An 18,223-nucleotide genomic window follows, 5' to 3' on the forward strand; every position below is an offset into this window, starting at 1 on the left:
GGGTACAATAGGAAAGAAAAAGATGTTTTAATGTTAGTGGGGGTTAAAATGGGCTGTTATCCCAGCCCTGCTATGTCAGCGGATAAGTTTGGTGAGAGAAGAGACGGTAGGTCAACTCTCTGTAGCATAGGGATTTCTAGTCTGAATGCAAGCTGAGGCAAACATCAACAGAGAGGGAGCAAGACACCTTTCCTCCTCATCATCTTCCTCCTCTAGGTGCTCAGGAGACAGCTATTGTTGTTGTTTGGAAGCAAAGAGTTGTTCTTTCATTCTTTACAGAGTAGCAGTTGTTGAGGCTGTTTCTTTCCAGAGCCAGCCTCTTTCGTACACTCTGCTGACAAATCCCTCTGGGCTCTTCAGGGTGAGGCAAGAGAGCGGAGAGCTCAGCCTGACCCACCCTGTGGACTACGAAAGTGAACACCATCTCTATCATCTCTTACTGAAAGCCATGGAAGTTGAGAGCACTCTCAGCAGTGTGACTGAGGTACATGAATCACTTCACATCCTACCCACTGTCCCTGCAATCTTTATTAGTTTACTAGTGGAACCAGTTACACTGGTGGATAGCCTAGGACACTTGTGAGGATGTTGGGGAGGAAGGGGACTTTACAGAACAGGAAGAAAGCTGGAGTCTGACTTAGGTTCAGATCTACGCTCTGCAAATACCTTTTGTCATTTCTTTTTGGCTTTGCCTCCCGTCTGCTTGGAACTGGAGAAGAAAATAATTCTTTGTGATACAGGAGTAGTGTAAGAAAAATAGTATTGGAGGTGTAAGGATGGGAGACCAAAAGCACTGACTGCCATGGCAGTGTCTAGAACAAGGTGCCCATTTTCTGAAGTGTAGAAGCTAAAATCTCCTCTCAGCATGTCCTTTTGTCTCAGGTCATGGTCCATATCACCGACGAAAATGACTGTTCTCCTGAATTCCAGCGCTCCATTTACAGCAGAGACAATGTTCCCGAAACCATTCCTGTTGGCACATCTCTACTGCAAGGTGAGGACCATTCCATTGCCTTTCATTTCAGTCTTGCCACAGACCTGCTAGTTTGTTCCATTTTCATGTTCTTGCCACAAGGAAGTGCTCACTGCCTTCGTAAGACGTGGATGGCAGCTTTCCTGGAGGTAATAGATGGCTTTTAGATATCCTGGAAGTAGAGTTGTGAGTGTCTTCATGTGAGGATCACTGTGCTGTGCCCAAGGAAGATTCTTGTGGTACCCAAGACACAATAAAGCAGCTGATAGGCAGTGACTTAGTGGATTACCAAAGCTTGTTTCCTTTAAATGTTGTAGCTGTCTTCAACTAATCTTGGTAATCTTTTTGTGTCCCAGACACAGCTGCAACTAGTTAAGAAAAAAAGTGTTGAGGAAAAGAGTTTTTTTTTTTCAGATAGGCAGATAGTTTCATCAAATAGGTATTAATGCTGTATAACTGACTTGCAAAGTGTTAAAAGAGAAAACTTTGGAAAGTCTGTGAACTTTTATTTATGATTGTGGCTTAACAGTCATCATCCCACATTTGCTGTGTTTAACACAGCTGAGTGACACTTCCACATAAAACCTGAGTGCGCAGATGATGCTTTAGAGGCTAGAATAATATCCTGCTGAAAGATCAGAGCTGTTGGAAATAATTTTTAGCTCCAAGTTCCAAAAAAATCTTCAAGGAAATACCATGGTTGCACAAATAAAGAGTGAACTTGGGTGATGTTGCATCTCTTGTGTCAGTCCTGAGAGACCAGCAGGCAGGGAACAAAAGCCCATTCTCCAGCCTGTTTTACTGGTGTCAGTTAAATGCCTTCAAGATGTCTAAAGATCTGATGTAGTCTGACGTGTTGTGATACATGCCATAGCTGTATTCTGCCTGAAACAGGGAGAACACTTACAGGTTCACTGTCAGCGTTCAAACTGAAAGGAGGGGCAGGTACTGGGGTAGTAATGGGAAGACAGGCTGAGACCTTGAGGGTTATGAACTGTGTGAAAATGGATATGTGTCAAGGCAAGACTTAGCAAAAATTTACTTGTCTAACATGTCTTCTGAAGCCAGTAATGTAAATTTCCTAAATTTGGAGCTTAACTCTGCAGGTTGCAGTGGTGATAAGAAACTAAGCTTCCTTGTATAAGGGGGCTGCAGGGTCTGCTTTCTCTAATGCTTACCAAGAGAGTTCAGAGCTTCTTGTACTTCATTTTTTGGTTTAATGGCTCTTGGGAAACAAGAAGTTGATCAGGATGATCAACTCCTGAAATTCCTAAGCATGTGATTTTCCTTAAAGAGATGAATGCTCTTCTCTTCAGGAAACTTTTAAAGCTGATCAAAATGCTCTTAGTTGCAGGGAGAAAATGTGTGCACGACGTCCAAAGCAAGCAGAATGGCAAAGCTGTGCATTTGCATCCCATTTTGTTGTCTTGCCACATGTGCAAGTTTTCAAGAGAAAGAGCCATCTTAGAAAAGAAAATGTGAGGTGGAAGTATAGTGACAGTCAGTGGAAATGAGTGTATGAACATTCACTTGCTGTTGAAGGGCTGGGCAGGGTTGTTAGTGACTGCAAGGAAGTTGTATGGGCAGTCACCTGTACCCTGTGCTGGATGAGATCTGTGCCACTAACTCTGACTGCCAAAAAAAGTATTATCTCAGGGGGAAGAAAAAATCAAACAGCTCTTACCTTGGATGTAGTTCCTTAAGGGGTGGGATTTTGCAACCTCAGAATGTCCCACAAACAAAAATAAATACAAATGTGAGACAGCCTTTGCCATTCTGGGCATGTGTGAGTTGCTGTTGATGGCAGTGAAGAAGGTAGTGTGATATGTGGCATTTGTTAAAACTGTTAGTAATGTAAATGTAGGTTTTAATTGTCAACAATTTTTATTTTAGCACACTCGAAGTCTGTCTTGTGTCATGTTTGTAGTGCAGATGCTATGCTGAGTCAATCCATCTACTTAGTCATTGTGGGCAGGTTTGTGCTCACTGAGTGTGCTTTAAGATTTCTGGATGCAAACATGCTATGATGAGAAAAGCACGTAGGGGTGTTCTCAGCAGGGATTAGTGTACTCCCTCAGCCTCATCACTATGTCAGCAGAACAAGGCTTAGAGTTGGAGCTGGCAACTTTGTACTAACACATGAGGCTTTGAGCTGGAGCTAGATTGCACTAAGCTAGCTCAGAACACAGGCAAAGCCAGCACAGACCTGCTTGTGGCTGCTATATGATCCTCGAAATATCTTTGCAATGCACATCAGTTTGCAGGATGGAATTAAATAGAATGGGAATAGAATTCCGAGGCTTGTTCCTGTCATGTACAAGTAAGTATCACATTCCCTATTTGCCAGAAAACATCTGGGTGAAAGGAAATATGATAGTTAAGCACATAAAATATGTTTTTGTGAATGGTTACAATGGCTCACTAATGACTGTAGACTAAATCAGAACTTTTCAACTCAAATATGTCTTTCTAAAAACAATACTTAACCAGATTTAAGTCACAGTAATTTCAAACTTTCTTGAGTTTTTAATATATTTTGTCTTTCAGTACAGCAAGAGAGTGATCAACTCTAAAGCTCCTGATTTTGTAATCTGTAACACACACAAACATTTACGCAGCAGGATTTGGAGAGATTTTAAACAAAGTGTTACAACCCCCCTATATGTCCTTGTACACAAAGATGAGTAACTTTCCACAGGCAGATGTAGCTGAGGTTTTTTGCAAATAAGTAGAACAGTATTTGTGTACTTTTGAAATCTTTCTCTCCCCATTTCCTATTTTGAGTTAATATTCTGATAGAGGCAGGTTGTTGTTTCATCTGTGGATGATGCTGCAGCTCCCTGCCAGGGTGTCCACGCACTGCAGTCACTGGTCTGCTTCCAGAAGTCTGTATGCTACTGTAGTGGCTGCATCCTACTGGTAGAATAAGGAGTTTGTTTAATACCAGTGTGGGTATGATGTGAAGCCTCCTGTTTGGCTAGAAAAAGTGCAGGGTAATTGGAGAGGTGAGCTCCCACTCTTAAAAATCACATTTGATGCCATGCTGTGAGCCCTAGCTCTTTGTTGTGCTGATTTGCTGCTTCTGAGCAGATGGGACACCCAACATACCGAATAAACACTTACTGGGGAGGAATGTTTAATCACTCTTTGTACCTTGAAGCACCAGGTAATTAAAAAGTACTTTATCTGTAACATAGCTGGAAGTTAATTAAATTTGAACGGCATCCCCAGAGAGAGTGACTACACAGTTTATGACTGATAATATTCAACCAACGTGCATATTGATTGTGTGGTAATTACCAGTGTTGACTGCTGTTTGTACAAAACATGTTGTGCAGTATTGGGATCACAGCTCTTTTGCAAACTCACCTGGCTGTGATCACTCAGACTGTGTCGAAGGGGATGGAAGAATTGTTTTGATTTTTTACTCCCAGCCTCCTGCTAAGCTCCCAGACTCTAATCATTAAAAAGAGATTTTTACGGATGAAACAGATTTAGGTGATGCCTGTTCTCAAAAACAAAGAGTTGACTTTATAGGAAATAGCATAACCAAACCTCTTTTACAGTATGACTAGTCTGTTAAATGTGTTCTCTTTAGTACTTGCAACAGACTGCGACTCTGGCTCCAACTCTGACATCACTTACTTCATCCAGAGCACTGATTTTTCCATCACGCATCACGGGGTCATCAATTCTAACCAGAGGCTGAACTTTGAGCGAGCAAACCATATGTATGAGTTTGTGGTGATAGCTGTTGATAAAGGACACCCTCCTCGGACAGGGACAGCGTCTGTGCGGATTCGAATGGCCAACGTGAATGATGAGGCTCCCGTCTTCTCCCAACCTGTGTAAGGCTTCGTGAACTCCTGCTTTAGGTTTAAAAGATGCTGTTCATATGTGCAACCTTAATAATACCTGGCTGAACGATCACTTGTTGTTTTGTGCAACTATAAGTACCACTGAAATTGAAGGGTAATTTCTATATAGAAAGGCTTTAGTAGTTGGACTTTCATTTCCAGATTGTATTGAAAAAAAATACACCAGTTGTGATACCAGTATATTCACTTTATACTTACAGTGGGAGAACAGAATAAATCAGAGACCTGATTATGCAGGGAATGATTTTGATGAAGTTGACTTCTAGATCTCTAAATGATTATCCATGTATAAATAGATGACAGATAACAATGGTGGTTAGCAAACACTAAACCTTAATTTTACCATCAACAGATTGTATTGTAAGCTAATTTCATGAGGCCTTGCTTGTTTAAGATGCCTCTTTCTTTCCTGTCGATAATCAATACAATTTCTATTCTTTGCACAGCTTTCAAGTATGGACGTATTTTAAATACAAAATATACATATATTTAATTAGAAAACATCAATTTACATTCATCTCTGTAGTATCTGATGCTTTCCATTAATATATAGGGACATAAGAAACACATCATGACAGATGTCCTTTTTCTCAGCTTTAGGAGGTATGTGATCCTGATTTGCAGTACAGTGTAGTATGGTGCATATTGATATCTTCCAAAAGATCTTTGGAATTTATGTATACTAAAAGTGCAGGATTGCACTTTTTATGTATACTAAAAGTGCAGGATTAGTACTTACTTACTAAAGTAAGTACCCCATGCTGAACAAAGAAGACCAAAGTTGCATCTTAAGCCAATTAAAGATTTCATGAATGCACGTCCAAAGCGTGGAAAAAACCCCATTAATAATGAATTTATAATTTTGTCTAATGGTTACCATGGCAATGGTTCATCTGATACTGTACATGCTGCCATTGCTCCTGTATGTCCATCAGTTACAGAACCTTCCTTTCGGAAGATGCTGGTCCCAGCACCTTGGTGGCTACTGTTCGGGCAGAGGACCCTGATGGAGATGGGCTGCTGTATCTGATTACAGGAGGCAATGAGGAGGGCAACTTTGAACTGGATAGCCAGAAAGGTAAGGAAAGAGGTTTTGGAACACAGTTATTTACCATCTAATCTCTGTTGACTGCTTCTCCTGTATGTCAAAAATCGTAAGAAAGCACCATATTCGTATAATCTGCAATTGGGAATGCTTCGTATCAGTGAGGATTAGTTCTTTGATATGATGGTTGTTATACAACTATCAACCAGAACCTAGAATCCTGGCCCAAGGCTGTGCAGACTAGGATGACAGATTCCTATGCTTTGCAACTAAAATAAAACTGAACCAACAACACAGTGGCAGAGAAATGTGATGCTTGCTTGATTTTGTTTGTTTACTCCCTAAATTAAAATGACACTTTATGCTTCCATATTTAGGTATCATTAAGCTCCGCAGAAACCCACCACCCAACCTGAAAGGGCCACAATACACCCTGAACATCACTGCGATAGATGACAATGCCTCAGGGGGACCCACCCCTCTTAGCAGTTTTGCTGAGGTTATTGTAGGAGTTAATGACATTAATAACAACAAGCCTGTCTTCAGAGAGGTAAGATGTTTTTCTACAGATACTCTTTTCCCATCCGTAACTGGAGTTCTAGACTCTCCTTAGCTACTGGTAATTTCTGGCTGGCTGAAGGGACTGTGTGTGCAGAGCAGAATGAACTTGTAAGTGAACAGCAGTCAGCTTTCTTCATACAGAAAACGTAAAGTCTCCATTCTCCTTTGTTCCTTCCTCTCCCTTACAGATTTATTTTTTTGTAAGTATAAGTAATAATAGTGATTTTCTTCTGAGTTTTCCTCAGGCCTGCTGGAAAAAAAACATTGACACTGTGCAGCAATTTCATGTGGCTCTGTGTAATATTTAGGGTCAGATGTTTGGGTGTATTTTTAGTGCGCTTACTACAGTGACAGCACCTGGGTTTTGGAGAATCAGCCTCCAGGCACATACGTGCTACAGGTAGAAGCCTATGATGCAGACCTTGGCGTCAATGGAGAGGTGAAGTATGGGCTAATGCACCGAGACGGAGCTTCCCTAGGCTTCAGCATTGACCCAGACACAGGTCAGTAGCTTCGGGTTGCTGAGATAAAATGAAAATGACATTTTTTTGTAATGAAAATGCCACTGTATGAGTGTGTTCATGTGGGCTCATGCTTTAGCAGTGTAACTGCAGGCTTAGCTGTAACAGTTTATAGGATAAACCCTTGAAAATGTTCAGAGTATAAGGTTAGCCATGCACATAGATTAGATTAAATTAAGGTTGTAATGATTCAAATCATTAGAAGCATAGAATGGTTTGGCTTGGAAGAGATCTGAAAGATCATCTAGTTCCAATGCCCCCGCCATGGGCAAGGACACCTTCCACTAGACCAGATTGCTCAAAGCACCATCCAACCTGGCCTGGAACACTTCCAGGGGTGGGGCACCTACAGCATCTCTGGGCAAACTGTGCCAGTGCCTCACCATTCTCACAGTAAAGAATTTCATCCTAATCTCCCTCAGTTGAAAGCCATTACCCCTTGTCCTATCACTACATGCCCACAGAACCTCTCCAGCTCTCATGTAGGTTCCCTTTAGGAAGGCTGCTATAAGGTCTCCATGGAACCTTCTCTTCCCCAGGCTGAAAAATCACAACTCAGTCTGTTCTCATAGGAGAGATACTCCAGCCCTCTGATCATCTTCATGTCCCTCTTCTGGACTCATTCCAACAGGTCCACTTCCTTCTTATGTTGGGGGCTCCAAATACAAATTAAGTAGGGAAACAAACCCCAGTTCAATAAGCAGATAAAAACCTGTCACTTACCTTCCTATTGGATCAAGTGTAGCTATAAAAGTGCGGAGCAGAAAGCGTGATTTAAACAGCCTGAGTTTGTTCTTCCCTTCCATATGGCCACAGTTTATTTCTCATCTCACACACAAATAGGAGATCCAGTGCAGTGCAGGCAAAACCCTCGTACCAAAACACGGCAATGATGTCTTGATGTATGATGTATTTCAAATGACAAAGTCATAAATTTTTTTGAAGTTTCTACAGTTAAAACAGTAAAATTTGGTACTGGCATGTCCAGGAGTGTAAAGGACACTGAAAGGGCCTACAATAGAGCTACAGACCTCTGGACCTGAGCATAGTAGACATGTAAGTCTGGAAGTGATCTCAAGAAGGCCAGTTTGAAGTCTGTTAACCAGAAGAAAATAGTAGAGACAAGGAGAGACTTGATTAGTAGGGAGAAAAAGTGGAAAATTTGGAGAAAATGGTTTGATTTATCCATGGAGCTATGTGATTGATGGAGCTGCCCAATTTTAATTCGTTTAATGAGACAGCCTCCAACTCCTGTAGTAGAGATGACTTTGGCCACATCACTTGTACCTTCTGTGGTGCAACTCTTCCTCAAAGTAGTAATGAGCTGATTCAGTTACTTGACTGTCATTGGAATAAACCTAAGAGAGACCTTTTGATGAGAAAGAGAAAGCCCTTCTGTGTTCCAAGAGCCATGAGATCACAAGGTGCTCATACTGAAGCTCCTTATCAGGGCAGCAGGAAAGAAAGCTGTTGACTGCTGGCAGCAGGTGACATATGAGGAGAGGAGAGATGGGAGAATTGAATTTGGTCTTGTCCAAGATGTGCATTGCAGGGTTGGTGTAGATTAAGTTTGACAGTTGTGTTGCGTGCGGTCAGAGCTTCCTCTTGTGCAGGAGGTGTGCAGATCCCTCTCTGCAAATTCAGTCCCGAGGCTGTGACATGCAGAACAGGGAGTGTCTGTGTTCCCAGGAGTCATCAGAACCGTGCAGAGTTTTGACCGGGAGAAGCAGAGGGAGTATATGCTGTCTGTTACTGCTACTGACCAGGCACGGGAGCCGCTGATCGGCGTGTGTCAGATCACCGTCCTCATCGCTGACATCAACGACAACGATCCCAAGTTTGAGAACAGCCGCTATCAGTGTGAGTGTTGCTTAACTACCTGTCCCAGTACTGCCGCATGAGCCTGGTTAGTAGTTCCTTATACCAGTGGTCAGTTTTTTAGGTGACCAGTCTTCCTCTGTTACCCACTAAGCCGGTCACTGCTTAAACCATCACCAGTGCAAATGTACAGAATTGATCAGTCCTCTTTATTCATTGCAGTTCTCAAAAACATTGACTGTCTTCACTCCTAGAGATGAAGCAGATCTGATCCCTTCCCTTTGCAGCTTTTCCCAGCCCAGCTTTTCTCCACACTGAATCTTTATTTTATGTTCCAAAACAAAACATGACATCCTAGCTGGGAATTCATCAACCCTGACTAGAAGTGCAGTTGTCATCTGTGTCTCTTTAGCACAGCACCTCTGCTTGAATAGGCTGAAGTGGCATCTATCTCTTGTCAAACAGCCTGAAATCCTTGGTTTCTAGGCTGCCTTTGGTTGAGAGCCCCTTATGCCGCCTGTAACTGTACTCCTGAGCTAGCCTCTCCCATTTACCCCGGTGACATTCCCTTTTTCATCCCCACACAATATGCTTTTCATTTGTCTTTCATTTAATTTGACTTGATGCTTCTCCAGCAGAATCCTGCACTTCATTACACTCGGACCCTCTAATGTCATCCACAAATGATGGGCATACTCTCTAGCTGTTGGACTAGAACAGGCCCTTCCTTGCATAATTGCCTCAAAATGGCAAAAAACTGATGATGAATGTGACAACTCCATTTTGTAGATGTTTGCGAGTTGCATGGAAATGTCATGGAGGGCAAAGTGGTGACCAATGCCTTACTAAAATGAAGGTGGCTCACAAGTAAGTTGTCTTCAGCATCACAGAGGCCAGCATCTTAGTGGGGTTCAAAAACAGATTGGATGTTTGACAAGGAGGAGAAGTAACCTGCTAGGAAATAGGCAAAATATACATCCACACTTCAGAGTTATGCAGAGGAACAGAAAGAGAATTGTGTTAAATCTTTTAGAGTATTTTGCAGAGACTAACTCCAAGTGCCAAATTTGTTAAAATGTGCAGATTGGGAATAGCCATTTCTACATTCCTACCAGTGTTTTCTGCAAGCCTGGCCAAAGCAGCACTGAGAAATCAAGTAGAAATGATCTCTGAGAAATATTTTTGAGCAGAGCAGACAAGTCACTGAGATAAAGACAAAGTGCAAAGATGAACCTTTCTGTTCTACTGTCAAATGTCCTTCAGGTGAAACTGCCCAGTATTTTTACTTCAAAAGCTGTGAAGCTGAGAGATTGCATTTGGTAATTATGATTGATTCAGCACTTCTGAGGAATGGGCAGATTTTCTTTCTTTTTCCATGAACACAAGGTACCAGCAAAGGTCCTGAAGCAAAGGCAGCACTTTGAGATAGCAAAACTGCAGATAATGAGGTCACTATGCATAGCATTTTGCCAACATCTATACATAAGTAATCAATGCTTGTACGTCACAGAATTAAAAATAGCTCCTTCTCTAACAAGATCAAATGCCATTAGTCAGAGGTTTCTGTTCATTCTGGAAACTGCTGGTTCTTTATTCCTCAGCACTAGGATGTTGGTCAAATCCCTGATTTAGCCATGCATCTTATCATCTGCCTGCAAAACAGACATTAAAGAAATGCTTAACTCCCTGCAGTAGGGATGGTGTAGTAAATGTTAGTTACGCCAGCAGCAAGCAAAGCACATGAAATGAGAGAGTACAGCCCTTTCAAGTAATTTTGTATTTTTTCTTACAATGCAATTTAACAGAATTTGACTGTTAAACACAGCATAAACACACAAAAAGTGGTATTTTACACTGTTTCTTAGCAATTAATTCAATTTTCATGAATCTATTTTAGTGTTGGTAATCTCTTCTGAGATTAGCTTTAGCTGTTACTGACATACCAGGGACAAGAATCCTAGGACAATTAAATGACACAGGGGTTAAGGGAAGTTAATTGTTGTCCATGAAGAAAGTAGTTGTTGTGGTTTAAAGTTTTACTGCTCCACTGCCACAGACTGTAGATATTAAGGGAGAAAGCCAAAAGAGAAAACATGACCGCTCCACTTTAAGTAGTATGCAGCTCTGATTGTCCCACCTCAAAAATGCTAAAGGAGACACATACAAGGGAGATCAAAGATATGAAACAGTTTCTGAACAAGCCATGATTAAATAGACTGACTGGGTTGTCTAAACCCAACTGCATCAGCCTTCACCCTGTCAGGACCATTTCAATACACTGAGCTGATGGAACCTTACTACATGGAAACGTCTCAAAACCATGACCAGGCAAGCACCCATAGCTGCTCGGAGAAGGAACTGGGACTGAATGGCTGAGAATGGAGGGAAGAACAAGACCGAAGTCAGATCAGAGCAGTGTAAAAATGGGAGTGTGGAAGAAAGACGGCCAGCAGGGATGCAATAGCTTCATATAAAGTTGTGCCTTGCAGAGGGGAGTAGGAACTGACTGCTCATTAATTCCCATCACTTTGTTGATGTCCCTTCCAGGAATCAGGCTTTAGGAAGACAAACTTAATTACTCTTTTGTGCAATGAACACTTCAAATGTGTGACTCTTTGCCACCAGATTTTTAGATACAAGCAAGTCCAAAGAAGGAAGGGTCTGCCTAGAACTGTAGGCACAAAGACATGATCTCTGTGTCAGCTGTATTGCTGGGAATAGGGAGTGAGACCTAAAGAAAGAGACAGGCATAAAATGATCATTGCCCTTGCCCTGGGGGACTTCTCCAAAACACTGGGATGTTGGAGGCTTCTTTGGCATGACCTGAGTCTTCATGCTTTGTGATTACCTACTGCCTCCCACTGGCAGTGCTGCTGCCACCACTCATATTCAGGATTAATTCAATTCACACAGAATTCCCTTTGATGCCAACCTGCCTTTATCGTCAGCTGGGCACAGCAGCCTGGGCTGTGATCCGAAGCAGCAGGCATGCAACCAGCTGTGGGGTTTGGCAGTGCTGCTGTAGAGACACACAAGTGCTGGCAGCAGCAGTGTCGGTAAATCTGCATCACCAGCAGCTCACTTAACAACCCAGCATGGCTGGGGAGAGGGACAGGGAAGTTAAAAGAGGACTTCAGACACTCTATTGGTGACAATACTTTGTAACCTGCCTCATTACAGAAACATTTAACCTGTCATGAATGGGACTATGACGTTTTACAAGGTTATTTCTTTACACACACAACCTGGTAAACTAGATCAGAACTGCTGACACTACCTTTGTCTTTTCAAAGACTTCCTTAGCGAAGACACTCCAGTGGGGATGAGTTTCCTCCGTGTTGCAGCTCACGACAGTGACCAGGGTGTGAATGCTGCTGTCACATACTCAATGTTAGAGCATCAAGTGGAATACTTCCAGATCAACCCCAGCACAGGTTGGGTGTACGTGAACTGCCCACTGCCCCAGGTAATATGAGACTCTGCTTGGAACAGAGCAACCTCCAGCCCCCCAAATCCATTGCAAATCCATTAATTGCAATCCCCTGGTTTGTACAAAATGGTTTGCAAATATACTCTGTTTTCTTTGTTTCGTAGACAACTCGCATTAGCCGCTATATTGTAGCGACAGATGGCGGCAACAGGAGCAGCACAGTGGAGCTGACGGTCACTGTCACTAATGCACTCAGCCAGCCACCACAGTGGGAGCAGAACAGATACTGGGTAACCATCCCTGAAAACACCATTCGTGACACCAAGATAGTGGTATGTTAAAAATGTGATTACTTCCCTCCCTCTTCATCTCGACTTCTTCCTCTGTTTTGTTCTGCCCACTCTTCAACCTTACTCAATCGCAGTTCCTTTATCTTCCTTCACTGCTGTGTGTCCTGCTAGAGTTTGTGAGGAGCACCTGTTGCAGAATAGGCTGGCATTTCAGCTGGCAGCAGTTTTCCCAATGACTTACTTAAACCAATGGCTACCAGGATGCGCTCCCACAGAAGCAAAACCTGTGCCCTGCCAACGTGGGAAATCCTTGGGTGTTCCCACCGAGGGCCAGCTCCTCCATCCACCATCCTCAGTGGCCTGTGCTACCTGCCTGCCTCTTTCCTGCAGCTTTTCTCATTCAGCACTAGAGCATAGAATGACTGTAATTTGCTTTAAGCTTTTTTTAACTCAAATCATTTCCTTTTTAACCCATACAGACTTACTCTTTAAGGACAGTGTCTTCCATAAATTGCCAGATAATTCCTGCCTTCCTCCTCCTGCATGTAATATCTAAGCAGTTGCAAACAATTTAGGTTCTTTTCCTGTAACTTGATGGGTAATATGTACAACTCAATGGAGAAATGGTCTCCTTTTGGATCGCTTTTTCTTTGGAAGGAGGAGAAAAAAGGGATTTCCTTTAGCCAGTGGTGCAGTTCTTGCTTGGCGCACTTACAGGCAGGTAAATTTCTTGTCGATTAAAGACCTGCATAGAACCTAAATGTTGTAAAATGAAACTCAGCTCTGTAAACTGTTTCTCTTCTGTCTGTTATCCAAGTCATATAGGCATGTATGTTCTTGGAGGACATACGTGCATGTGTGTTCTTGCCATCAAACTGAACATGTAACATTTGCAATCCTGTGCTTCATGAACATATGTCGTGGCTCTTTTCTTCTTCAGACCATCAAAGCCACATCCCCTCTTGGTGATCCCAGGGTTACGTATAATCTGGAGGAGGGTCAAGTTCCAGAGACTAACATGCCAGTTCATTTCTATCTGAAGCCAAACAGAGCTGATGGATCTGCTTCTCTTCTAGTCGCTGAACCACTTGACTTTGAGACAACTAAGTTTTTCATCCTGACAGTCCGGGCACAAAATGTAGCAATGACTCCTTTAGCTTCCTTTGCCACTGTTTATGTGAACATAACAGGTAAGCTTTGCTGTTATTAGAACAGCTTATTCAGAACAATATTCTTGTAATTTTTAGTATAATGTCATGAATTAAGGTAACATCTATGAAATGCCAAGCCACCTAAGAAGGCTTTGTACATTTCTGTACTGTAAAAGGTTGTGCAGTCATCCGAAAGGTCTATTTGAGATGATTTCTAAGTACCACCATCAAATGTGGAAATGTGGTAGTGCAAAAATGGGCTGTCTGAATGTTTAGACAGCTGGTTCTATAAATCTAATTAGAAAGAGTTTCTTTTGATAGGAGGAGAAATCTAGTACTTGTTCCCAAGCTATTGAAAGGAAATGAGTATTACCGGAAAGAGTCTGTGCTATTGAAACAGCACAGATAGGCTGGGCTTGTGTTGGATATCTGTTTAGGGTTTTTTGTTACAAACAGAATTTTCTATTGCATGCTGAGATGAAAGCTCTAGAAATAAAATTGCGGGGGTCCTTACAATAGGTGCAATATTCAAAAACTTAATCCTTATAGTAGCATCTTTTGGTAAGGCTCTACTCCTGTAGATCCACATAAAACTATAAATCTGATATTAATCCCTGCTTTTTGAGGCATTAGTGGAGTTACTTTTGATAGTAGACATTCAGATGAAAATATGAATAAGTGAAGTCCCCCTGGTCAGTGCCTCTTTGTAGTTTATGGATCCTATCTCAAATATTTTTCCTATAGTGCAGTTATTGGTATCAGAATTTGTCAGAAAATTCATTTTATTTACAAGTAAAAATCCTTTTTGAGTAACTTAGTATTTTGTACAAAAAAGTGTTTACACATACACATATACATTAGTGGGAGAACAAAGCAAGTTAAACAACTTTTAGAGAAATAACCACTAGAAAATTTCATATGCAGAATTGTCCTTTATTTATGCACAAGTACACAGAAAAGGAAGTTTTTTATATCATCTTATTTTTCTTATCTTGCTCAGTGAATTTGCTGAAACATTTCTCCAACAAGAAATATTCTCTTCTGTAAAATAGGGGAAAATAAATAGACTTTTAGAATAGAAGTTTCCACAGGCAATTATGCACATAAGAGAGAAAGAAAATTGGGATTTATGGGAGCCCACACTGACAACTTAAAAAAAATTAACTTAAGACACTCATCCTGCAAATAGATGCTAGAATCAACGGAATACCGTGGCAGTAGTAAAACAAAATGTGTGCTTTAGGGTATTAAATGAGATATTAAATTTTTTGTCTGCCCTTGACAAAGAGAGATGGAGCCAAGGAACTGTCATTACAGCTCCTCTGTCTTGGCACTATGCCACGACACAGGAAAATTACTTCCTTCAAATGTGGCTGTTAAACTGTGAGAAGTGCAAAAAGATATAGGGGACTGTGCAGCATTTCTGAGTTTAGTCACCTTACAGACAAAGAGGAACATGGACCAACTTGCCATGGGTTCAGCAGGAGGATGTGATTCCAGTGCAGTTTAAATGGATTTGAGTCAGTGCTGCCGTGGTTCTCTTGCGTGTCCCTTGTGCTCATCTTGTCCGACACAGCAGTTTTATGGAGAAAATGTGCCACAAACTGGCCCTCCAAAATACTGGGCATGCCTTTTTGGTTTGGGTCTCCACAGGGGTCAGGCAAGGAAGACAAGCAAGACCAGCACTGATATGAGCTTAACATGGCTTTGCCCTGTGTGTAATCTGACCTGACTGCAGGTTGCCACTATCAGATCAGCCCGTCCTTTTCCTCACCTGCATAATTTCACCACATCCCTTCCATTGGATCTGATGATCACAGAGCTGCAGAGTGTGTCAGGTCACATCTAGCCTTTTCTCTCAAGAAATTCAGTCTCACTCAGAGCAACCAAATGAGCACTGTCAACACAGGGCCACGTGATCCAGTTCGTGGGAAGGGGGATCCCATGGCTTAGAGCAGGATGACAGGAGTGGAAAGATCAGCATGCTTCCTTTGGACATTGGCCAGTAGTTAGATGAGGGGAGGCTAATGTGCAATTGCACCCTAAATAATCATTAGGTCCTATAGCCTAACATAACACTGGCTATACTGCCCTGCAAAGGCCGGGAAACACATTCTTTGACTACTCTATAGAGTCTGCAATTTTAATTTTCATTGTATGTTAATCTTATTAAAATACTGAAATTACCTACTGCTGTAGATAACCAGCTCTTTACAGACTGGTCCTGGTCCTGGCATTCATGGACTTCGTGTAAGAATATTGCTGGCCAAATCCTTAGCTAGTGTCTTAGCTGAGATGAGGCCACTATCTCCCAGAATCTGCTCAATGTCTTTAAAAATGCCTCCTGTCAGCTACCACAAGAATGGGAAGACCCAAAGTAGGATTGTTTCTTGCTATGAACAATGTGAGCTCTTTCTCCAAGTAAAATGCAACTGCAGGGGGAAAAAAATCAGCACAGTAAAACAAAGTCTTCAAATATTTTCTTATCATGATCTTCATCACCTCCTTTTGCAGATGTCAATGATAATGTTCCATTCTTCATGTCTTCTAACTATGAGGTGTCTGTGCCAGAAGGAGCTGATGTTGGCACATCAGTGGTTCAGGTGTTAGCCACGGACTTGGATTCTGGCCTACATGGAGAGGTTTGACCTTACATCCAATTCTTTTCCTCCTGATAGTCAAGTTTTAGTATTGTAATTAGTGAGAATGTGTAGCCAGCAGATGACAGGATAATGAGCCACCGACACTTCTTACAGCACTTGTCAAGCATTTGTCTAGCATGTGCCTGATGTGCATAATTTGGGAGGCAGGCAGAGAAGATGCTGTTCACTACCTTCAGATCCTTCATCATAGCATCTAATCCTGATCCAGCAACCATGATAAAGCACTGCTGTATGATTTGCAGGGTTGCTCCTGTGACAAGAGAAGTGGATGTGGCTGCAGGCCATGTTTCCAAACTCTTGCCTCTTCAGCTCATTTTTTAATTGATTGTCAGTGATTGTTGTCAGTTATTCACTGCCATTTAAATATGGCCAATTAAAAAGCATTTTATTTCATCATCATTGGTCAAATGGTTGGTCAAACCAACATTTGACCATTATTGTCATAATGACCCAACCCTAGGAAAAAGCAGAATTCTGAAAGAAATTGCTCATTTTCTGTGTATTTTCCTGAGCCGTTTCCAAAAACGTTACTAGCTCTTCCGTGAAGAAACTCTGGCTAGTGGAGATCTGCTGTTCTGGAACTGTCATTTTGCAATGTCTGAAGAGCAACCTGTAGGAGAACTGCCTGGTGGTGCTTGGGCATGACCTGGGGGTGGGGATGGAAATGTTTTTGTTTTCAGAGAGCAAATTTTATTAAAGGCAAAAATGTGGATAACTTTAATCAGTGGAAGTTTTCATTTATTCAGTCCTTTTGAACAGGACCCAAATTATCAGTTAGCTCCTTTTTTTTTTTTTTTTTTTTTTTGAGATCAAAACCACAGTGGATTGCTAGAAGATGAGGAGACACCAGGGAAGATGTCATTCCATACATTTTGTTCCCTGTTACTCATGGTCTTTCTTAACTGCTCCTACTGGCCCCTGTTGGAGGTTGGATACTGGGCTTGATGGGCCTTGATATCACCTCTTCAGGTGTTCTTCTGTCTGAAAGTTCTGGGGTTTTTATATAAAAATGAGCAAAAGACTTAGAAAATCATATTCACATGATCTGTCCTTCCTCAGTGTCTTGCTACTTTGCGGACAGAACCAGAAGACTGCTGAGGAAGGGGAGGTCACAATACTTGGACATATAAATGAAAATCAAAAATGGTAACTTCTCTTAACTATTTCCTTTTTAGGTTCACTACTTAATATTGAAAGATTCTAATGAGGATTACCAGTTCTTCACCATTGAACCTGAGACAGGAATTATTTCCACCTGTGTATCTTTTGACAGAGAGAAAAGAGCCTCTTACTTGATTGAAGTTCAGTCTCAGGACTCTTCAGAATCTGCTAGACCTGGTGTTCATGGGCAGCCCAACACAGGTAAAACTAGTAAGGAATTCTGTATTGGTTAAAAGATATCAGAGGTTGAGTTCTTTGACTTTTATAGACTTGGGGGGTATGTGAGCAGTCTGGAATAACACAAGGTATTCCATCTCTGCCATTTCTAGTCTGCATGTTCCTCTTGCATCTCCTTCTTAGACACAGCCTACGTAAGGATTTTTGTCAGTGATGTGAATGACAACGCTCCGGCATTTCCTCGGTCAGTGTATGAGGTCAGCATAGATGAGGACAGGGATGTTGGAAGTCCTGTTGTGACAGCAATAGCAGATGATGAAGATGAGGGTGAGTGGACCTTGCATATCTTTTCAAGTCCCTAGTGTTAATTTGTGCTGTGCGTAGGGCTACTTCCTTCATGGGCAAACAAATCTCTGCATCCAGGAGATGAGTACAGATTTCAAGCATTTTTAAAAGTGAGGAGAGAAGTTCTGGGCACATGTGAGCATTTTCTTTTATTAGGTGCTCGGGTTTTCACTGCAAAGGTTAAGCTAGCTGTTTGGGACAGAATGAAAT

The 18,223-nt window shown here is 41.8% G+C and overlaps 1 protein-coding gene across 1 annotated transcript in view; it reads left to right on the plus strand.

Moving 5' to 3' along the window:
* LOC113990242 (neural-cadherin-like) overlaps nucleotides 1–18,223 on the plus strand; it is a 66,345-nt gene that overhangs the window by 25,163 nt on the left and 22,959 nt on the right. The window contains exons 2-14 of the mRNA XM_039379125.1: nucleotides 153–484; nucleotides 883–994; nucleotides 4,572–4,821; nucleotides 5,787–5,929; nucleotides 6,274–6,446; nucleotides 6,792–6,960; nucleotides 8,668–8,838; nucleotides 12,090–12,262; nucleotides 12,391–12,558; nucleotides 13,457–13,706; nucleotides 16,182–16,309; nucleotides 17,506–17,692; nucleotides 17,852–17,995. Coding sequence (XP_039235059.1) covers nucleotides 153–484; nucleotides 883–994; nucleotides 4,572–4,821; nucleotides 5,787–5,929; nucleotides 6,274–6,446; nucleotides 6,792–6,960; nucleotides 8,668–8,838; nucleotides 12,090–12,262; nucleotides 12,391–12,558; nucleotides 13,457–13,706; nucleotides 16,182–16,309; nucleotides 17,506–17,692; nucleotides 17,852–17,995 — 2,400 coding nt within the window. The remainder of the gene's footprint in view (nucleotides 1–152; nucleotides 485–882; nucleotides 995–4,571; nucleotides 4,822–5,786; nucleotides 5,930–6,273; nucleotides 6,447–6,791; nucleotides 6,961–8,667; nucleotides 8,839–12,089; nucleotides 12,263–12,390; nucleotides 12,559–13,456; nucleotides 13,707–16,181; nucleotides 16,310–17,505; nucleotides 17,693–17,851; nucleotides 17,996–18,223) is intronic.

The sequence above is a fragment of the Pipra filicauda genome, unplaced genomic scaffold (genome assembly GCF_003945595.2).
Source record: "Pipra filicauda isolate LSUMZ 115617 unplaced genomic scaffold, ASM394559v2 scaffold157_size4220110_pilon, whole genome shotgun sequence".
Lineage (NCBI taxonomy): Eukaryota > Metazoa > Chordata > Aves > Passeriformes > Pipridae > Pipra > Pipra filicauda.